Consider the following 23,968-nt stretch of genomic DNA (forward strand, 5'->3'; position numbering starts at 1 on the left):
CGATCCACCTTTCATTTTCCATTTGTTTTGTCTTGTTTTCCCACACACCTGGTTTACATTCCCTCATTACTAGACCGGGTGTGGCTCTCGACCCGAAACCTGCCCCTCTGCCTGCCCTACCGAAAGCTGGGTCCGCGGTTTGTGGGGCCATTTAATGTCCTGAGGAGACTGAACGAGGTGTGTTACAGGTTATAGCTCCCACCCGATTACCGTATTAACCCCTTAATCATGTGTGTCACTTCAGGCTGGTGGTGGCTGGTCCGCTCCAGGAATCTGAGGTGCGGGAGGTTCCTCTGCCCCCTCTGGACATCGAGGATTCGAGGCATCGGGCGAGGGGCCTTCAGTAACTTGTGGAGTGGGAGGGGCACGGTCCATAGGAGGCATGCTGGGTTCTGGTGGAGGACGTGTTGGACAATTCAATTCTGCAGGATTTCCACCGTCTCCGTTCGGATCGCCCTGCACCTCGCCCTCTGGGTGGTCCCCGAGGTCGGTGTCGGTGCGCTGCTGGAGCCCCGCACCAAGGGGGGGGGGGGGGGGGTACTGTCACGACTTCCCCCTCGGTTCCTCTCCTTGTTCAGGCATCGTTCGGCGGTAGACTTCACCGGTCTTCTAGCAATCGCCGATCCACCTTTCATTTTCCATTTGTTTTGTCTTGTTTTCCCACACACCTGGTTTACATTTCCTCATTGCTTGACGTGTATATAACCCTCTGTTCCCCCCATGTCTCTGTGTGGAATTGTTTGTTGTAAAGTGTATGTGCACTTCAGACTGGTTTGCGATGGGTTATTTCAACCCATATTTTGTTGTTCTGGGTGCTGTTGGTTTTCTCCTCATTAAACTGCTCCAGTTATAACCCAGTTCTGCTCTCCTACGCCTGACTTCCCTGCAGCCCATTACGCACCTCCTAAAAGATAATATCTTAGGTCTTGTACCATTGATTTTTCCAAGCGCTGGGATGTGCAGAACTTAGAACGTGGAGTTAATGAAATGCCCAGGAAATGGCACGGAAAATGTGGGGCGGCCTCTCCATAAAAGTCAATGGCCACACACCAATACATGGATTTGACAGTCAAATTATTACTTAAATAGCAGTCAACTGTTGTCACTGTTGTTATTCTATAGAGGGTCGTGATTCGTTTAGGTTAACTAACAAAAAAAGTGGTCTGGTCCCTTTTCCATGATGAAAGCCTGCCGAAATTAAAATCCAATATTCCAAAATATAGATATAAGCCTTCAAGTACTCATCTAACCAACTTCTTCAGGGCCAACCAGTCCCCCTGTCGCCCTGAAACCCAAACCCCATAAGAAGAAGCCCAAATACAATCTGCCCTTGCCCAGTATACATACAAGGTCAGGGGACAACACTGGTTTTTCATCTTGTAGTTCGACTTGTTTTATACACAGTTTAAAGGGATAGTTCATCCAAATTACAAAATGACTTAAGTTACGTTTACATTTCATTTGAAATCGAATGCATCCAAAGTGTACATTAGTCTTTCCTGGTTCATAACATATTTTTTGTTCCCTTTCAGATCACAGCCATGTCAACAGTGGGCGTCAGGCTTGTAAGAGACATGAATTATCTGTGAGATTCAGTGAACAAGGCTAGAAGGTGAGATTCCATCTCTCTTAACTGCTCATTGTACTGAATAGATAATCGTGAGCTAACATTGTACCACCTTATTTGCTGTAACAGACAGTTAGTATTCTAGGGAAGCAAGGCATTTGTGTAGAATGTGCATTGTAGAGTATGTTCTTTGCATTCTTTATCATGTATTTCTCATAGAAAGAGTCTGTTCTAGTCATTCATCTAATCTTGTCATTCGATTTCTATGGTATTTCTCTCCATTAGGACTGGGTATTGGCTCCTACGGGTTACTCTGCCTTCTACTGTGATGGAGAATGCCTCTACCCTCTGTGTTCCTGCATGAACTCCACCACCCACACTATGATCCAACTAGTGGTCAGTATGCACTACTACACCCTCTCTCACATGAACGCTAACATTACGGTTTCAGTGGGAAAGACGGGAAATGGTTCAGACATTAATGGCAAATATGAAAAACTAAGATACCGAAGTTACCGGAGTCTACAATGGCAGACTTTTAATGTAGGGATAGTGAGAAGTAACATTCAAGACTGAAGCAATCCCCTCTAGTGGTATACTTTATACTGTACCAGGTTACTACACACACTGATAATACAAAACATTGAGGACACCTGCTCTTTCCATGACATAGACTGACCAAGTTAAAGCTATGACCCCTTATTGATGTCACTTGTTGAATCTACTTCAATCAGTGTAGATGAAGGGGAGTTAAAGAAAGATTTTAAAACCTTGAGAGAATTGAGACATGGATTGTGTGTGTCATTCAGAGGGTGATTCAGCAAGAGAAAAGATTTAACTGTCTTTGAACAGGGTATGGTAGTAGGTGCCAGGCGCACCGGGTTAAGTGTGTCAAGAACTGCAACACTGCTGTTTTTTTTCATGCTCAACAGTTTCCCATGTGTATCAAGAATGGTCCACCACCCAAAGGACGTCCAGCCAACTTGACACAACATGGGCCAGCATCCTTGTGGAACGCTTAGGGCAGCTTGTCGAGTCCATGCCCAGAGGAAATTAGGCTGTGTGCAACTCAATATTAGGAAGATGTTCCTAGTCTATTGTGGACATGTTTTTAAATAGTACAGTATTTTTTTATTTAACTAGGCAAGTCAGTTAAGAACAAATTCTTATTTTCAATGATGGCCAAGGAACAGTGGGTTAACTGCCTGTTCAGGGGCAGAACTACAGATCTGTACCTTGTCAGCTTGGGGGTTTGAACATGCAACCTTCCGGTTACTAGTCCAACACTCTAACCACTAGGCTACCCTGCCGCCCCAGTATCACAAACCACTGTACAAAACCATATAAAGTGTGGGCCTGTAGTATCTGTAAATCATCTAAACATAGTTTTTTATTTCCATATGCAGATAATAAAGCATCATTGTTCATGTAATATTCTAATATATGCATTATACCTCCAGGAAGAGGAAATGGTCATAAAATCAAATAGATGAAAAGACAGAAACAAAAATGTTCTTGAAATACAACTTATTTTATTTTAAAAATGTCAAATTCAGTGCAAAGTAATGTAGTGCATTGGTGTCTAGATCCCTGTTGGGTGGCAAAGTGTCACAATAATCCTGTGGGGAGAGAAAACAAGAGAATACATTAAATTAATGGGTGTTAACTAATCAGGGTTCAACAAAGCACTTCAAGTCCTCAATTCCTTCAAAAGGGAGAGAGAAGGAGAAAGGAGTATGGTCCCTGCAGTAGGACTACATGCTGGCCATGAGGTTCTCCAAGTGGTACTCCAGGAGGCTGGAGAGCTCAGTGACCAGAGACTCTGAGTTAAAATACCAGGCCAGCTGCTGGTCAAACATGTCATCTAGCAGAGCCATCAGTCCGCCCTGAAGAGAACACCACACAACACATAGAAAATGGCTCTGAGTTACTAGCTTATCAAGAGGAGAGAGACAATTAGAAATACTCCCCCTAAAATGGCATTGAAACCTGGTTAACCATGAATAAGGAAGTCAAAAGGAAGTACACTAAGAATATGGAAGTAAACAGGAAGTAACCTCTTGACTCTTACATTGAGCAGCAGTAGGATTCTATCAGCCTCTGGCTCCATGTTGGCAGCAGTGGGCAGGAAGGAGTACAGGAGAGCGTACAGACGCTCCACGAACCCACCAGGGTGTTAAAGGAAACAAAGGAGGAGAAAAGAGAATAGAAGAGATAAGGAATTTAAGTGAAACTGCTAATAGAGCGATATCAAAACATGTTCCAGTGAGATGCTACTTACCACCATCAGGGACTTCTGAGCTGTCATCATCCCAAACAGCACCAGCTCAAAGAGGACATCTATCATGTTCACATGATGGATCTAGGACAAGAAAACACGTTTGGAGAAAATAGGAATGATTTCATATAGATCAGCTACTGTGATGTATAAAAGACATGCATGTGGAAGAACTCAGTGAGACTTGAAAGAGTTAATGAACTCACCTTTGCCTCAGCCAGCTCCCTCTCAATGTCATTCCGCTTGGAGGGGTCACTCAGGTAGTCCACAAAGTCATTATAGGTACGGATGAATTTGGCCTCGTCCTATGACAAAGAAAATAGCATCTTAGTGAACAGAACACATTTCCCCTCAGGGACGCTCTCTTTCCCTTGAAAGAGAATGAGTTAGTGAGTTACCATGTGGTTGGCCTGAACAAGGCCGCCCAGGAGGACCTTTCCCGCCACAAACAGATGGTTCCTGCTCAGGGTGGAACCAAGCAGGGTCTAGGGAAGAGGGAAGAGTTAGGGTGAGACCTCTTCCTCTTGGAGACAGAACAAGAAGTCACAGAGACAAAAGGAACAGTGGGTCCACTCACAGTGAAGGCCTGGCGCAAGGAGACGAGCCTCAGGGCGATGTCCTCCACTCTCTTGGTGGTAAGGTAGAGGCTGTGAAAGGGAGGGAATGAAGCATGTCAACCATTAGAGTCAATGGGGGATAACAGCATTATGACCACTATCCTTCAGCATCTGACAAGCCCAGACTACACAGACATTTAGAGGAACTCACTTTAGCAGAGGAATCTCCCTCTCCTCAGGCAGCAGGTCCTCCTCCCAGCCCTACGACAACAAAACAAGCATTCAAAATCAGTGACCAGTGCAATGACATAACAAACAATCGGTCAAGGGAAGGATCTTAATGCTCCTAGTCAATAGTATGTGTGTGTAACATCTGACCTCATAGAAGTTGTGGCCCTCAGGCTCTGGGTCAGTGAACTGCTGAGTGGTGGGAGTAGAGAAGGAGGCAGCCTCCGACCACGCTGAAGAGGAGAGAAGCCCGTCCAGCCCCATGTGGAGAGTGGCGTACACCACTGAGACATCAGTCTGCTGCTCAAAACACACACAGCACACCGGTTTACCACACACACACACACGTTATTAGAAAACACACCAAATCGAATGCAAAAATGCCCAGTAATGTCTAGTCTATATACATAGGAAATCGTTTATTTACCTGGTAGCAGCCAAGCGTCACGTCCACAGACGTCTCGTGGCGGAGGTGAGACGCATAGTGGGTCACCCTGCCAGCCACACGCTGACAAAGAGAGAATAGATATTAAGGCCAAATGGAATAAGTGAAGAAAAGCCTAATCTACGACTGTTTCAGTAGTATTTACGTCTTACCTGGATCCAAGTGATGGACTGCACTTTGGTATTTTCACAGTAAAACATGGAAGGGCCATACAGAATATCTCTCACACGCACTCACTGAAAAAAGACACAGACTTGCCAAGACAGGAACGCACACACTCACACACACGCAGCCCCTCCCCTTCTGGATGGGCTCCAAAGACAAAGAACTCTGTCGAGAACCAATGGGATACTGACACCAGGCTGGAGGAGACTGTCTATCATCTGCAAACAACCTACCAGAAAGCCAGGACTACCAGAATCTACCTACGTCATTTCCATGTATAAAATGAACTGTACGATTGTGACCGGCCTCTTTTCTTTTTTCCAATGGTTCGCATGAGAACTTGACGAAACGGAGCCGTGCACGTAATTGCCAGATATCATTACTCTTGAATAAACGGCCTTTACTATATCGTATCCGCCTTGTCCAGCGTCACGATTTGGTCTCGTTTCTCATATACCTATTCATCAACAATAGTCTGCACATCTGGCACATCCTCAAGGATGATAGCAGCATTCTGGACATCAAGGAGGACTGGCAGCTGTGAAACATCTACACATCATCCAATGGCACATCCAACTGGACCTCATCCAGGACAGTTGTTTCTAAAATGAGGAACATTGGAATATAAAATAAACTATACCCTCTTCGAAGTCGCTGTCCACCTGTCGATGATCACGAACCCTGCAAAACAGAAAAAGACAAAAACAAGCCACAAATGAATTTGAACAACCTGTCGACGCAGTAGGCCGCCGATGTCCACGCACTCTCTCCGCCAGTCTTGAAAAGCACCCTAGCATTTTCCAGTCGATTGTTCTCAGGTCTCAAAAATCAAACAAGTTTGTTGTCAGCAGCAAAGTTGTTGTTTTCGCACAGAAAACGTTCCATAGAACGTCGGTTAGATGTCTCTTGGCAGCACACGTTCGAAAATTATTGTTTACAAAATGTACAACTGTGTTGCCATAGAAATTAGTTTGGAATTCTGATTCCCTTTAGAATCTCTTAAAATTGCTTGTCATCATTCTAGTGACTTCGACGTGCTCCTTCGTAGCTCAGTTGATAAGAGCATGACGTGTTGCAAACATTGCTAAGATAGATAATGATTTCAGGGATTTTTGTGATGTTGAGTTACCTGAAATTGAGATAAAAGACTGTATTAAAAGCCTTAAGGACAATAGGTCCCCTGGAAATGATGGTTTAATAAGCGAGTTTTATAAAGCATTCAATGATAAATTGATTCCCTTCATTCTTGCTATGTTTCAAGAATCAATAGAAAAAGGGGAGTTCCTTGTTCACGTTAAATTTAAGAACTTTAGATTCTACAGAGCAATGCAGGTAAGATGCTAGCGGAAAGGTCAGCTTAATCACTTTGCACCAGCACATAACTGGCGCGTTCTCGCTCTCATTCCTGTCGCAAGGCATTCTGGAACTTGCAGTCAAAAGCGTAATTCAATACTAACCAATACAATTACATATGTAAATAACTGTAAAGAAATATCTTTAATTACAGCTCAATGAATTAACTTAAACATGAACACATTAAAGTTACAACAATTACTCAAAACAATGACTGAATTGGGCTGCCTGTCTCAACGAAGCCATAGAAACCTGGACATGCTCCAACTGAAATGTTCCCTCCTGTCAGCACTGATGTTGAATGGCATTAAATACACTTTTTTTGTTCTCTCCCATCCCCTGTAGGTTTGTTGAACATGAGTGGAAATGAAACTCCAGCACACTGGTAGCACTAAAGATGTGTGAGTATAACTTTTCCAGGTGAGTTGAACCTGCCTGTGGGTGCAGTGGGGATATTCCTGGGAGGTCTACTGATGAAGAGGTATAAGCTTGGCGTTGTGTCTGGAGCCCAGCTGTCTTTCGTCACCTCCTTCATGGCCTACCTCCTCTGCAGTCTGGCACTAAGTGTGACAACGTTCAGGTGGCTGGTCTGACCTGTCCTACAACGGGTAAATATGACATCTGATTGGTTGGTTGGTTGGTGGGTTGATAAAAACAAAAGTTTTGATCAGTGGAATATGAGGGAGAGTTAGACCAAAACACACATGGGCTTGTGCCGGGGCTCCCTCTTGTGGGAATATTCAGTATGGTTGTTACTGAGCCCGGATTCCTGGCTGTTTTGTCACTGTGCCTGTGTCAATGATAGTTCAGCAACAATTATTTAAACATCATTATTACCAGCCATTTTCTCTGTCCCCCAGGTCCCCTGGTGTACGATGGCAGCCTGTTGTCAGAGTGTAACAGAGACTGCTACTGCTTGGCTGGGGAGTGGGACCCTGAGTGTTCAGACAACGGCATCACCTACACCTCCCCCTGCCTCGCAGGCTGCTTCAGCTTTACAGGTTATGGCAAGAACACGTACCAATACTATCAATGTACTGAGTGTACAAAACATTCACAGGGATGCTGGCCCATGTTGACTCCAATGCTTCCCACAGTTGTGTCAAGTTGGCTGTATGTCTTTTGAGTGGTGGACCATTCTTGATACACACAGGAAACTGTTGAGCGTAAAAAAACAGCAGCGTTGCAGTTCTTGACACAAACTGGTACCACTGGCACCTACTACCATAACCTGTTTAAAGGCACTTAAATATTTTGTCTTGCCCATTCACCCTCTGAATGGCACACATACACAATCCATATCTCAATTGTCTCAAGCTTTTACAATATATTTTTTAAACCTTTCCCCTCCTCTTTATCCATACTGATTTAAGTGGATTTAACTAGTGACATCCATAAGGGATTATAGCGTTAACCTGGATTCACCTGGTCAGCATATGTCATGGAAAGAGCAGGTGTTCTTAATGTTTTATACACTCAGTGTAAATAAGTTGTTTTCAACCATTAACTGGGGCCTTGTTGAGGCCTTATCTAAGTAAGTAATTGCTGATTGACAATAAAGTATTATTTTGATGTATGGGAAAAAATATGGTATGCAATTCCTATGTAGAGAAGGTTCTCTCTGGTAGTTGTTCAATATGACTTCAGCTTTTACAGCTTTTACAGGGCACTGTGGTAAAATGGATGTTTAATCTCAGTGTGACTCCCTGTTTAAATAAAATGAAAAAACATCAACACAAACACAGGATACGGGGTACACATGGTATCACATCATTACATACTTTGCCCTACTGCACCTGCATTCCAGCACCATTCCAGCATCTGGAATTGACTCAACATGTTTGAGGTGTGGGATCAATACATGTGGGGGAAGAGGTGGCTGTCGAATGTTTGATTCTGATATGTACAGGTAAGTTCATTGGGGGGGGAGCGTCCATGTTTGTGTCCGTACTCTGAGGTGTGTTTGAATATGAATGAGCAGCAGTGTTGTGATGTGTCCTATCCCGTCCTTGCAGAGTGATCTTCCTTGGCCTCATCACATGTCTCAGTGGCTCCTCCTTAGGAGGGAGGGGGACACCACCACGGGACAGCCCCCACACTCATCGCTAGAGATCGAACTTCAGACTCCCTCCAAAACCACTGAACCCCTCAACACACCGAAAGAGATTACGGTGCACACCCTTAGAGGGAGCCGGAACAGGATAACTCCCTCCACCATCACAAAGACACAGAGGACTTATTCACATAACCTACTCCACACTTGCAAAGTGAGAGTTTATAGATATTTTCTGAAATGAAGTAGTAAACAGAAGAAAAGCAGAATTGAGTCCAATAATAATTTGAATAATTTAATGGTCTATGGTTCAATCCCATTTCTGAAGGTCTGATGAATAATTAATATTGTTCCTCCTCTTCCTTGTGGCAGGCGCAGCAGCACACTGCCCTACAAAGCCTGCAAAATAATCGCCGGACTGCCCCTTTCCTAGCTCTGCATGGAACATCCAGTGTCACGTCCTTTGTGATGTGTGGGGTGACATCCGGGATGACCACAGCAACATCCTCTGGAAAGGGAAAAAAGAGGATCAGAATATAAACAAATGCAAACCGTAGTTTCTTAACACTGGCCAGTTGAAAGGTTCTACTAAGATGTCATGACAAACGGCACCTGTCAGAGTGCTCTCTAAGTGTTACTCACCTGCTTGGATGTCAGCTGGCAGAGTGTCGAAGAAGGCCATCGTGAGAGTCCTTTCTTCAGGTGTGACATGCTCAATCGATCCTATTTATTTGTACTGGAATTTGATCTTTTTTTTTCTCTGCTGCTACTCTTGTTTTACAGAAACACGTTTGAGTGGGTTTTCTACAGTCTGGCGCATGTTGACACAATATGGAGAATGCATATGCTGCAAACCAGCACGACTATCACGCATCAACTATAGACAAGTTTCACTCACTACTGCAGTTTGGAGTTAGGTTGATGTTAGAGTCTACTGGAGGAAGTTATGGGGCTTACTTGAACTATTTAAGGGAACATGAACCTTTCTACTCTCCTGCAAATTGTGACTAATAACCCTAATCAAATTCTACGAGATGGGTTTTTGAATGCAGTACTGTATTTTCATTGAAATGGCAGATATTTATGATTTCACACAAAAATGTATGTAATGCTTCCTACAAATAAATTATTTTACTATTTTGTTACAAATGGTCCCTCTGGCATGCATATTTTTGCATGATTTAATACATGTGTTTGAATCCCAATACCTTGATATTTTGAAGTTAATTTTAGTCATACTTGAATGTTTTGTTCCATACCTGTGCCTTGGAGAAAACAACTATATCCCTCCAAGTCTAATATACTATACACACCAGCAGCCTACAGTGTTAATGAAGCTGCCAGTTGAGGACTTGTGAGGTGTCTGTTCCTCAAACTATACAATCTAATGTACTTATCCTCTTGCTCAGTTGTGCACCGGGGCCTCCCACTCCTCTTTCTATTCTGGTTTGAGACAGTTTGCGCTGTTCTGTGAAGGGCGTAGTACACAGTGTTGTATGAGATCTTCAGTTTCGTGGCAAATTCTCACATGGAATAGCCTTCATTTCTCAGAACAAGAATAGACTGACGAGTTTCAGAAGAAAGTTATTTGTTTCTGGCCATTTTGAGCCTGTAATCAAACACACAAATGCTTATGTTCCAAATACTCAGCTAGTCTAAAGAAGGCCAGTTTTATTGCTTCTTTAATCGGGACAACAGTTTTCAGCTGTGGTAATATAATTGAAATAGGGTTTTCTAAAAACAATAAACTTGGATTAGCTAACACAACGTGCCATTGGAACACAGGAGTGATGGTTGCTGATAATGGGCCTCTGTATGCCTATGTAGATATTCCATACAAAATCTGCTGTTTCCAGCTACAATAGTCATTTACAACATTAATTCGGATCAATTTGATGTTATTATATTTTTTATACAAAAAATGTCCTTTTGTTTAAAAAATAAGGATATTTCTATGTGACCCCAAACTTTTGAACGGTAGCGTATATGAAACCTTTTTTGACCTACTCAATGATCCACTATTAACGTATTTTAACCACTCCTAAAAAAAAGTAAAGAATCATGAACTCAGCAAGAAGGTTTGTTTTCACTATTACTGAAACAAGACCCGTGTTGTAAATGTAAAGATCCCGTCTAAAAAAACAGGAGGCACCTTACACTTACACAAAAATCCTAGCAAAATGCATAGCACATAGAAATAAAAAGATGTCGGATATTATTAAACCTGATCAGACAGGTTTTTTACATGGAAGATATATCGGAGAAAATATAAAACAAGTACTTGAAACAATAAAACACAATGAAATTTTTTAAATATAGTAGTACAGTATAAAGTACAACCACAATGTGTATACATACAGTGCATTTGGAAAGTATTCAGACCCCTTGACTTTTTCCACATTTTGTTACGTTACAGCCTTATTCTAAAATGGAGTACACAATGCCCCATAATGGAAAAGGGAAAACTTTGATCAAAAATTTAAAAAATCCGACCCTTTGCTATGAGACTCGAAATTGAGCTCAAGTGCATCCTGTTTCCATTGATCATCCTTGATGTTTCTACAACTTGATCGGAGTCCAACTGTGGTAAATTCAATTGATTGGACATGATTTGGAAAATCACGCACCTGTCTAGATAAGGTCCCACAGTTGACGGTGCATGTTGGAGCTAAAACCAAGCCATGAGGTGGAAAGAACTGTCTGTAGCGCTCCGAGACAGGATTGTGTTGAGGCACAGATCTGGGGAAGGGTACCAAAAAAGCATTGAAGGTCCCCAAGAACACAGTGGCATCCATCAATCTAAAATGGAAGAAGTTTGGAACCACTAAGACTTCCTTAGAGCTGGCCGCCCGGCCAAACTGAGCAATCGGGGGAGAAGGGCCTTGGTCAGGGAGGTGACCACGAACCCAATGGTCACTGTGACAGAGCTCCAGAGTTCCTCTGTGGATATGGGAGAACCGTCCAGAAGGACAACCATCTCTACAGCACTCCACCAATCAGGCCTTTATGGCAGAGTGACCAGACGGAAGCCTCTCCTCAATAAAAGGCACATGACAGCCAGCTTGGTGTTTGCCAAAAGGCTGTGTAGCAACGCTCTCCATATACAGATGTGTCAAGCATGTAGCATCATACCCAAGAAGACTCGAGATTGTAATTGCTACCAAAGGTGCTTCAACAAAGTACTGAGTAAAGGGTCTGAGTACTTATGTAAATGTGATATTTCCATTTTTAATTTTTTATAAATTAGCAAAAATTTCTAAAATCACGTTTTTGCTTTGTCATTATGGGGTATTGTGTGTAGATTGATGAGGGGGGGGAAACGGTGTAATAAATTTTACAATAAGGCTGTAACCTAACAAAATGTAGAGAAAGTCGAGGGGTCTGAATACTTTCCGTAGGCACTGTATATGCTTTATAATGCTTTTGAATGACACTTCCGGTTTTGGCATGAAATACCAGGTTACCTGATATGAATAACAAAAGTTATTCATTCGTTATTCAAAGTTATTCATCATTATTCATTAGTACAATTCTGGGAAAATATTCAACCCTAGCATGGATCAGAAAACCAGTCAGTATCTGGTGTGACCATCATTTGCCTTATGCTGTTGATTGTGGTCTGTGGAATGTTGTCCCACTCCTCTTCAATGGCTGTGAGAAGTTGCTGGATATTGGCGGGAACTGGAACACGCTGCCATCACGTCTGATGAGTATGCAGGCCATGTAAGAACTGGGACATTTTTAGCTTCCAGCAATTGCGTACAGATCCTTTCGACATGTGGCACGACAATGGACCTCAGGATATCGTCATGGTCTCTCTTTGCATTCCAATTGCCATCGATAAAATGCATTGTGTTCAATATCCGTAGCTTATGCCTGCCCATACCATAACCCCACCGCCACCATTAGGCACTCTGTTCACAATGTTGACATCAGCAAACCGCACGACACCATCCACGCTGTCTGCTGTCAGCCCAGTATAGTTGAAACCGGGATCTGTGAAGAGCACACTTCTCACTTCTCCAGTGTGCCAGTGGTCATTGAAGGTGAGCATTTGCCACTGAAGTCGGTTACGATGCCAAATTGCAGTCAGGTCAAGACCCTGGTGAGCTTCCCTGAGAGCCTACAGCCTTGAGATGGAACCTTAGGAACTTCCTGTAAGGGGGATATATGACCACATGAATGCATCCTTTAGGTTATCGGAGCTGAACCAATCGCCTGGGTGCACTGACTGTAACAATCGGCTGTTCGTGAGCTTTCCGAATTTGTAGACCTTGAGGAGCTTGTTTAGGGAACACAAGACTAAAATGGGATGCAAAGTCCTGGACCTTCTGGGACCCAAGAAATACCAGCTGTCCTGGGCCTCTGACCTATCAACCACTCTGACAAAAACATGGGGGACGCTCAATGAATTGTAGCCTTTACCCTGATGTCACTCTTTGCATAATCCAGGGCAACACTGTGTATGCTCGCCGTTGGCTGACACAGACAACAAGTCTCCCATAAAGTGCTATCTGAAGGGGCAGAATGCCACTTTGTGGACTGAGATCATGTGGTTATTTTTTCATGCCCTTTTCCATTTCCACCACTCTCGACAACTGAGTGTCTGACTGTGGGGAAGGGACTCTTTTTATTCAGCTCACATGTGGAGGACACAACACTCTTATTTATTATTATACTCTTATTATTTTTTCCTTTTTTCTCCCCAATTTCGTGGTATCCAATTGTTGTAGTAGCTACTATCCTGTCTCATCGCTACAACTCCCGTACGGGCTCGGGAGAGACGAAGGTTGAAAGTCATGCGTCCTCCAATACACAACCCAACCAGCCGTACTGCTTCTTAACACAGCGCGCATCCAACCCGGAAGCCAGCCGCACCAATGTGTCGGAGGGTACACCGTGCACCTGGCAACCTTGGTTAGCGCGCACTGCGCCCGGCCCGCCACAGGAGTCGCTGGTGCGCGATGAGACAAGGACATCCCTACCGACCAAGCCCTCCCTAACCCGGACGACGCTAGGCCAATTGTGCGTCGCCCCACGGACCTCCCGGTCGCAGCCGACACAACACTCTTGACACCGTGGAACTTGTGTTTAAGTGCCAACGTTTGCCTGAAGTATGGTCCACTCCGGGTTTATGGGCTTTGGCTACCAGCAACGTACCCCGATTGGCCATGCCAGATGCTTGGGGGCTGTGGTGGAATATTTTAATTGAGAGAGACATTTCTTCAAACAATCATCTTTTTTCAATATTGATTAATTATTGCAATAATGGGGCTGATCGACCCAACACCCTTGAGTGTTGGACCAAGAGTCTAAGCTTTACAGACAATGTTGTTTCTTATATAACTGAGACTAAGAATGCTTAGTCATGGCTGGTTCCACCCCTCACATGCAGATTGGGGGCATCATAAGCCACCTTGGGTTTATCCTGTGACTATCTGCACCCGGTGCTGTTTCCCAGATGCAAGGATGATTAGACACAATAAGGATTATGTTTTACTCCCCAGGCTACCCCTATCTCAATTACACCCACCACATCTTATCTATGGAATGCCTGCTGTAAGTTTTTAGGCTCCTCTCAGTTCACAGACATTTGATGAGAAAGTACTCATCAAAGCTATTCGATGAGTAAACAGTATAATATAATCTTGCAATTTTGCTTCGATAGGGCTTCATGCATGAAATATATACCCAGGGAAAAAGCATTAACATGGAGGTTATCATGCCCCAAAGTCATAGGTACCGGTTACACCGCACCTTGCAACCCAGCTGGAAAAGGGACAGACAGCTTTGATAAAAAAAGACCACATCTTTGATAACAGACAGGGCGATTCATTATTGAATCCAATTCCCAGGAACTAAATGCATTGAGCAGGAGACAGACAGCTCGTCTTGGAGTTCATATGAACTACAGAGGCTGTGTGTGGGATAATAACATAATTGCCAATCGCCTTCCAAGTGAATAACCTGTATCACTAAGCACCTGATAGGGACCAGTGAGGTAAATGGAGGAATCAGCAATGAATCCCAGTAATAAGACACCTATGGGTGAGGGGTGCTCGCTTTGTGGACAGAGAGTGCATACTTTATAGCCCACCTGAAGCTGGCCCTTTTATTGGCAAAGTTGCAGCAGTGTTGGGGTAGGTTCCTTGTTCCTTGTCAATCAGTGGCTTATTGGTGAAATCAGACAATATCTTCTTTAAGTAAATCAATCAAACCTTTATTAATGCAATTGCAGACAGAAGTTGACAACGGAAACACAGCACACAAGTTTCAGAGTAAATTCTGCAAAATAGAAAAAGTCAAAGTTGCTTTAATATGCTTGCAGTCAACGCCTAGTGATGTAACTGCCTATGTCAACACCTTCTACTCATGAGACCAAGCCCATGCATATACAGTTATACAAACTTGCAGGTGCAAACAATTGTCCAGTGTTTTTTTCAGGATTCAGCCATCATTTTCCATTTCCGTGTGGCTTACAGTGGTATGTCTGACTTGTCATTTATCTCTTTACTCCCCTGTAGGGGTCTGTGTCTATGTATCTCTTTTAGCCTTGAGGCGCTTTCTCACAGACACCCTGTGAGCAATAGCTCACACATCTCTCAGACCGTTTCTTATAAGAGGCAGAGACTAGAAAATAACTATGGAACGGTATTAAACCTTATAATGCATATATTGCTAATCTGTGGTCCAGGACCCTAGGGTCTTATAGCCCGTCCCCTTCTATTAATACAACATAAGCATAATCAATTATTATAATACAGCAATCATTTGGTGCAGCCCCTATCATGACCCCAAGGTGACCCCCATCAGCAACAATGGTCAACGTAGTACCCCGGTCGGCTGTAGTCAAAGTACCATACAAAGTATCATATGCTAGCCGGCATCAGCCATGCGGCTTCTCAGTCTTGCTAAGCCAGTAGCCAGCTGCCTGGCATTATCCCTGCAGGCTAGCACTAACCAAGCCCCGCTGCCAGCAAAGAGCTAGCCAAAGAAAACATTTCTCCCTTCGGTCTCGAAAATCTCTCTGATCGTAGCACAGTACGTATAGAATAAGCAAGCGACTGAACGCTACATATGCCAAACGAGAGAGCAACACAAACACCCATGGGAGGCAGGAATTGCCAGTGGCAGTTAGCTAACCTGGCTAGCACGCTATGCAGCGCTGTTTAGCTAGCCTGATCAGATCCAAATGAGACCGGATCATCAACCAAGTCTGGGAACAGAGGTAAATGGTGCATAACAGAAGCATGCACAGGCAGCAGGGAGTGCCCACCGACGCGGTCGCCCTCTCCCTTCAAGTGCACAGCAACCGGGTTTAGCTACGGCAGCTTTCGCATGCCTCAGCCCAGGCAAACAAGACATTTGACCCGACCAAAGCCTCAATTCATCCCCGGGACCCCTAACTCAGCCACCCATGAGAGGTAGCCATAGGAATTGCACACATTTTCCAAGGGCTCACCATTATCTGGGTATGGTCTTGAACCCGAACCCAGCTTGTTAGCCTTCATCATTTTGGTTGCGTTAGCCGTCTTAATCAGCCAGTTAGTTATTCTTCTGCCTTTTAAGCCTGGCTAACAGATTCAGCAGGAAGGTCACAAAACCAGTTACCAAGATTTAACACACAATGTCCAGAACGATGAGCAAGCCCTCCTTAAGTGGGACAGTTAAGTTAGCGTAAAGCTTGATAGATTTTTCAACTCAACTGGATGTGAAGAGTGGAAGAATTGAAGGAATTGCTGGCCTTGATTTTAATGTACTTCAGTATAGAGCGCTATCCCCCGAACTCCCTATAGCTGTGTTGTACCGAGTTGAGTGACTGAAAGGAAACCCTGTGTTTCTAAAATCCCTGGCTCTCACAGATATCAATTCGTTGCCATGTCTATTGGCTTTGCAGTCGACGAAAAATGGTTTGTACTTAACCCAGAGACCTCATGTGACTTTTCATTCTTCATACTTAATTTAAAATAGCAAAGTTTTGCACTCAAAAATCTGCAAAATCATTCTGGTTGTCAAAAGCAACAAAAAAAATGATTTATCTTATTGTGCACCCTTTCCTCATTCACAGTGTATAAGGGAAGGGAATCCCTGCTCAGATTGCCACTGCAACACACTTTATCTCTGTGTTCTTCTGCTTGAGTTTGGGGTGGTGTACAGCTGCATAGATGACAAGGTGTCCACAGCAAGGAAAGGAAGGTAATGGACAGCCCCTTCAGGTGTCCGACCAAAAAGGTACAGTAGTTAGTTCTTCAGTTCTGTATCACTCATATATTATTCTGCCCTCTGAGTTCAATAGCACAGTACTCTGTCTCTCTGAATTCACTGCCATGACCATCTATTCATATTGTCCTTGAATACAGACCCATTTCCCGGCCGTGTCATGAAAAGTTGTGCAGGCAGAAACCTCTTTGTTTCCACACAGTGTTGGCAAGTAGTCCAACTAGCAATTTAACGACATTCTGCAGTAGCTCGGTGGTAGTTGACGAAATACAAATCTAGGTAGTGTATTCAGTAGTAGTACTTTTTTCCCCATGTAGCGGTGAAGCTAACTACTGGAACTACACACTACTTTTTTTGCTAAAATAAAATAAGATAAGCAATAAAAAAATTTATTTTCTGGCATCAGACATGCCTAAATCTGACTTGAAACATTGTTTTTGTGTTTAACAGTGGATACGATCACATGCAAATGAACAAACACGTAATCCGATGGTTATCGACTACAACATCGCAGATGTCATCAGAAGATTGATTGCCTAGCAAGCTAGCGATGCAAGGTAAAATATCACAAATAGAGCTAGATAAAGCCAGAATAATAATATACAGTACTAGTCAAAAGTTTGGATACACATACTCATTCAAGGGTTTTTCTTTATTCCTACATTATAGAATAATAGTGAAGACATGAAAAACGATGAAGTAACACATATGGAAACATGTAGTAACCAAAAAGTGTTAAACAAATCAAAGTATATTTTATATTTGAGATTCTTCAAAGTAGCCACCCTTTGCCTTGATGACAGCTTTGCACACTCTTGGTATTCTCTCAACCAGCTTCATGAGGTAGCCACCTGGAATGCATTTCAATTAACAATTCACTTTTAAAAAGTTAATTAGTGGAATTTCTATCCTTCTTAATGCGTTTGAGCAAATCAGTTGTGTTGTGACAAGGTAGGGGTGGTATACAGAAGACAGTCCTATCTGATAAAATACCAAGTCCAAATTATGACAAGAACAGCCCAAATAGCCTCCCGGGTGGCACAGTGGTCTATGGCACTGCTTCGCAGTGCTAGCTGTGCCACCAGAGATTCTGGGTTCGAGCCCAGGCTCTGTCGCAGCCAGCCGCGACCGGAAGGCCCACAATTGTCCCAGCGTCGTCCAGGTTAGGGAGGGTTTGGCCAGCAGGGATATCCTTGTCTCATCGCGCACTAGCGACTCCTGTGTCAGGCCGGGCGCAGTGCACGCTGACCAGGTTGTCAGGTGTACAGTGTTTCCTCCGACATATTGGTGCAGCTGGCTTCCGGGTTGGGTTGTGTTTCGGAGGACGCATCTCGACCTTCGCCTCTCCCGAGTCCGTGTGAGAGTTGCAGCGATGAGATAAGACTGTAACTACTACCAATTGGATACCACGAAATTGGGGAGAAAAAAGGGGTAAAAAATTTAATTAAATAAAAATAGTAAAAAACAGCCAAATAAGCAAAGAGAAACGACAGTCCATCATTACTTTAAAAACTTCTTAAGGCTAGGCATCCCGCTAGCTGGACCCCTGTCGACAACATCCGGTGAAATTGTAGGGCGCGCAATTCAAATAAATAATCGTAATATTAAAATGTATGAACATATATATAGTTTAAATCTAACTGCTTTGTCCGATTTATGAAGCGAAAGAATACCATGAGATTGTTTGAGGACGGCGCACCACAACATATTTTTCAACCAGCACAGGCTTCATGAAATCACAAATAGAGATTAAATAAATCACTTACTTTTGAAAATCTTACTCTGTTTGCAATCCCAAGGTTCCCAGCTACAACATGGATGGTTATTTTGGATAATAATATCCTTCTTTATATCCCAAAAAGTATTTTTAGTGGCACCATCGATTTCAGTAATCCACTTCAACATGCAGACAAAGGATTCCAAATAGCTACCTCTTAAACTTTGTTCAAACAAGTCAAACTCAAATAAAATCTAAGTTTATTTGTCACATGCGCCGAATACAACAGGTGTAGACCTTACAGTGAAATGCTTACTTACAGGCTCTAACCAATGGTGCAAAAAAGATATTAGGTAAAAAATAGGTCAGTAAAGAAATAAAACAAAAGTAAAAAGACAGCCTTTTGGACCTCGACTTGGTGCTCCGGTACCGCTTGCCGTGCTGTAGCAAAGAGAACAGTGTATGAGTGGGGTGCCTAGGGCCTTTCTCTGACACCGCCTGGTGTAGAGGTCCTAGATGGCAGGCAGCTTAGCCCCAGTGATGTACTGGGCCGTACGCACTATCCTCTGTAGTGCCTTGTGGTCAGAGATCGAGCAATTGCAGTACCAGGCAGTGATGCAACCAGTTACAACCAGGTTGTCATGCTCTCGATGTTGGAGCTGAGGAACTCAGGAACCCATGCCAAATTGTTTTAGTTTCCTGAGGGGGAATAGGCTTTGTCGTGCCCTCTTCATGACTGTCTTGGTGTGTTTGGACCATTCTAGTTTGTTGTTGGTGTGGACACCAAGGAACTTGAATCTCTCAACCTGCTCCACTACAGCCCTGTCGATGAGAATGGGGGCGTGCCTGGTGCTCCTTTTCCTGTAGTCCACAAACATCTCCTTAGTCTTGGTTACGTTGAGGGATAGATTGTTATTCTGGCACCACTCGGCCAGGTCTCTGACCTCCTCCCTATAGATTGTCTCGTCGGTGATCAGGCCTACCACTGTTGTGTCGTCTGCAAACTGAATCAAATCAAATCAAATGTATTTATATAGCCCTTCGTACATCAGCTGATATCTCAAAGTGCTGTACAGAAACCCAGCCTAAAACCCCAAACAGCAAGCAATGCAGGTGTAGATGCACGGTGGCTAGGAAAATCTCCCTAGAAAGGCCAAAACCTAGGAAGAAACTACAAAGGCCCTGCCACATAAGACGAGCATCGGAGCCGGTGTAGTATGATTCAATCTTAGCCCTGTATTGATGCTATGCCTGTTTGATGGTTCGTCTTCAGCTCAGTGCAAATGTTGCCTGTAATCCATGGCTCCTGGTTGGGTTACGTACGTACAGTCACTGTGGGGACGACGTCCTCAATGCACTTATTGATAAAGCCAGTGACTGATGTGGTGTACCCTCAATGCCATCGGAAGAATCTCGGAACATGTTCCAGTCTGTGATAGCAAAACAGTGCTGTAGGTTTAGCATCTGCTTCATATGACCACTTTTTTATAGGAAGCCCTCCTGCTTTAATTTTTGCTTGTAAGCAGGAATCAGGAGGATAGAGTTGTGGTCGGATTTACCAAATGGAGGGCGAGGGAGAGCTTTGTATGCGTCTCTGTGTGTAGAGTACAGGTGATCTAGAAACGGTTTCTATTTAATCCTCAGGTATCCTAAAATGTAAATAAACTATAATATGTCATACGGAAAGAAGTATGTTCAATAGAAAAGTAAAATTAGTAAGCGCGTGTCCTCTTCGTGGCGCGACGACAGACTGATATTGTACTGGGACTCTTTGTACAAAAACTTCAAATTCTTGCTAGTTTTTGAAGAAACAAGCCTGACACAATGAACAAAGACTGTTGACATCTATTGGAAGCCATAGGAATTGCAATCTGGGAGCTGGAATTACATAGAACCCATAGCTTTCCATTACAAGAGCCTGGGATTTTCGCCTGCCATATCAATTGTGTTATAGTCTCATACATTATTTTCACATTTCTACAAACTTCAAAGTGTTTTCTATCCAAAGCTATTAAGACATGAAGGTCAGTCAATACAAAACAGTTTCTGAACATTGAAGGTTTCTTCAAGTGCAGTCGCAAAAACCATCAAGCGCTATGATGAAACTGGCTATCATGAGGACCGCCACAGGACAGGAAGACCCAGAGTTACCTCTGCTGCAGAGGATAAGTTAGAGTTAACTGCACCTCAGATTGCAGCCCAAATAAACGCTTCACAGAGTTCAAGTAAAAGACACATCTAAACATCAACTGTTCAGAGGAGACTGGGTGAATCAGGCCTTCGTGGTCGAATTACTGCAAAGACACCACTACTAGAGGACACCAATAAGAAGAAGAGAACTGCTTGGGCCAAGAAACATATCAATGGACATTAGACCGGTGGACATCTGTCCTTTGGTCAAACAGGAAGTACCATTGACACGTTCAATATGGAAGTGGTCCGATGAAGCGGATGCTAAGCTACAGGCTTGTTTCGCTAGCACAGATTGGAATATGTTCCGGGATTCATCCGATAACATTGCCACAGATGTCTTAAGTTGAGGGACCGCGCAGTTGGCATACTGACAGCAAGAATATCCACCAGAGCTGTTGCCAGATAATTACATTTTTATTTCTCTACCAACGTCGTTTTAGATCATTTGGCAGTATTTCGAACCAGCCTCACAACCGCAGACCATGTGTATGGCGTCGTGTGGGCGAGCGGTTTGCTGATATCAACATTGTGAATCGAGTGCCCCATGGTGGCGGTGGGGTTATGGTATGGGCAGGCAGGCAGGCAGGCATAAACTTCAGACACAATTGCATTTTATTGATGCCAATTTGAATACAGAGATAACATGACTAGATCCTGAGACCCATTTCCATGCCATTCATCCACCACCATCACCTCATGTTTCAGTATGATAATGCACGGCCCCATGCCACAAGGATCTGTACACAATTCCTGGAAGCTGAAATTGTCACAGTTCTTCGATGACCTGCATATTCAGACATGACACCAATTGAGGATGTTTGGGATGCTCTGGATCGACGTGTACTACAGCTTGTTCCAGCTCCCGCCAATATCCAGCAACTTCGCACAGCCATTGAAGAGGAGTGGGACAACATTCCACAGGTCACAATCAACAGCCTCATCAACTCAGGCAAATGGTGGCCACACCAGCTACTGAGTATTTTTTGTTTTTATTCACGTCCCTACCTTTTTAAAAAAAGTATGTAACCAACAGAAGCATATCTGTATTCCAAGTGATGTGAAATCCATAGATTAAGGCCTACTGAATTTATTTAAATTGACTAATTTCCTTAAACTGTAACTCAGTAAAATCTTTAATAGTTGCATGTTCCGTTTATATTTTTGTTCAGTATACATTCCTAAAGAACAATGTACTTCTTCTTCCATACATTTTCTCTGACACCCACACGTATGTTATATTTTGAATGCTTAGCAGGACAAGAAAATGGTCCAATTCACACACTTATCAAGAGAACATCCCTGGTCATGTGGACAAGGTCAGGACATGTTAGCACCAGGTATAAACGAGGCTATAATTTTCCCCAAGAACCCAGACAGAGACAGTCAGTCAGTAGAAAAATATGTTTATTACTAAAGTCAGTAGTACTTTTCCTGAACAAGGAGGTACCAGGACAAGCTGTTAAATTGATGCAACATCACACTGTCCTCTTCCCTGATCATTTTCACGCACAACAAAAATGCTCCGGGGTGATATTTCCCCTAGGTACAGATCTAATATCAGATTCCCCTTCCCCAATGAATCTTAACCATAGGTGGGGGAAATGCAAAACTGACCCAAGATCAGCATCTAGGGGAAACTTCAACCTACATTGTGCCATTACAGTAGAAACAAATTGCGTAACTTAAATTGCAAACCTTAGGGAATCAGATACTCATTACTACATACCATACCAATAAGTAGTGAATACCTTTATTGCATAGCATAGTGAACTTATGAGTAAAAAAATAAAATCATGGTTTAATGCAGCTGGAAAAAAAGGGCTTATTCAGGAGTGTGAAAGGTCCGGATAGAACAATATACAATAACCTTTGCACCCTACTGGATAAATTGAGTATTGAGTAGATTTTTATATCTACTTGCATAATACAGTTCTGTACTTTACTTGAATTTAATGATGTACCAAAGCCAACAGCATAAATTGCGATAGGGAAAATACATTATAAATGGAGTCAATCATGCCTGTAATATGACCCAGGTTATCACTCAACCAACTACAGTGCAGGATCTGTGACATCCACCTGTATTGATCATATCTTCACTAATGCTGCAGAGCTTTGCCCCAAAAGCATTATCAGATCCCATTGGCTGTAGTGACCATAACATTGTGGCAATAACAAGGAACATCAAAGTGACAAAAGCTGAGTATAAAGAAATTGAAGAGATCATACAAAATGTTCTCTCAGGACTCTTTTGTTGAAGATATAAAACATGTATGTTGGTCTGATGTGTATGAGGAAGTGAATCCAGATGCAGCACCGGAAATAAAATGATTCATGCCAATTGCTGACAAACATGCACCTATTAAGAAATTGCGAAAGTGAGAACTGTTAGGGCCAATCGGATTGATGAGCTGAAAAATGTTATGGTTTAAAGAAATTATGCAAAAAAAGGTGTCTAACAAGTCAGAATGCTCAGCTGATAGGTTGAAATGTTGTGTATTACCAAACCAAGATAAATTACAAAACACAATTGAAAGATTTTGGATGACCTAAAATGACATGGGCAAGAAACCCAATTAATATCCATCGATCATTGAAGTTGATGGGTCGTTTATAACAAAGCCTTTCGATATTGCCAATCATTTCAATTACTATTTCACTAGTAAAGTGGAAAACATCAACAGTTTAAATGACAACATTGAACAGTAAACCATAATACAATTTTAAATGTTTTAAAATGTGTTAAATCTAATGAAAGAGAAGGTTTGCTGTTTTGAATTTGGTCAAGTTTGTGTGGGAGAAATGGAAAAGCTATTGTTATCCATCAATAATGAAAAGCCGCCAGGTATAAACAACCTTGATGGGAAACTATTGAGAATGGTAGACTGTAATGACACCCCTATTTGCTATATGTTTAACCAAAGCCTAAAAGGAGTGTGTCCACATGCATGGAAGGAAGCTAAAGTAATTCCACTGCCTAAAAATAGTAAAGCACCCTTTGCTGGCTCTAACAGCCACCAAATCAGTTTGCTACCTGTTCTTAGTAAACTGATGGAGAGAAGGGCACTCAACTTGTACTGCACGGACTCAAATGACAGATGATTGGTTAAAAATAAATGGATAATAAGATAGTTGGAGCTGTATTATTAGATTTCAGTGCAGCTTTTGATGTTACTGATCATAAATAGTTAA

General features: G+C 42.9%; 1 protein-coding gene and 1 long non-coding RNA gene across 2 annotated transcripts; one reads left to right on the forward strand and one right to left on the reverse strand.

Annotated features, from left to right (window-relative positions):
- Nucleotides 1-1,529: 1,529 nt before the first annotated feature.
- Nucleotides 1,530-7,597, forward strand: LOC116358557 (uncharacterized). Its single transcript, XR_004206276.1, has 4 exons — nt 1,530-1,612; nt 1,853-1,963; nt 6,939-7,201; nt 7,454-7,597. It is a non-coding gene; the product is annotated as an uncharacterized LOC116358557 (long non-coding RNA).
- Nucleotides 3,083-5,358, reverse strand: LOC116358556 (uncharacterized). Its single transcript, XM_031809712.1, has 10 exons — nt 5,228-5,358; nt 5,058-5,138; nt 4,781-4,930; nt 4,614-4,663; nt 4,423-4,492; nt 4,244-4,330; nt 4,052-4,150; nt 3,849-3,929; nt 3,639-3,743; nt 3,083-3,186 (listed from the first exon to the last, which is right to left on the reverse strand). The coding sequence occupies exons 1-10, from the start codon at nt 5,273-5,275 to the stop codon at nt 3,100-3,102; spliced, it is 858 nt and encodes a 285-aa protein (XP_031665572.1). The 5' UTR covers nt 5,276-5,358; the 3' UTR covers nt 3,083-3,099.
- Nucleotides 7,598-23,968: the final 16,371 nt, after the last annotated feature.

The sequence above is a fragment of the Oncorhynchus kisutch genome, linkage group LG30 (assembly GCF_002021735.2).
Source record: "Oncorhynchus kisutch isolate 150728-3 linkage group LG30, Okis_V2, whole genome shotgun sequence".
In the NCBI taxonomy this organism is placed as follows: Eukaryota; Metazoa; Chordata; class Actinopteri; order Salmoniformes; family Salmonidae; genus Oncorhynchus; species Oncorhynchus kisutch.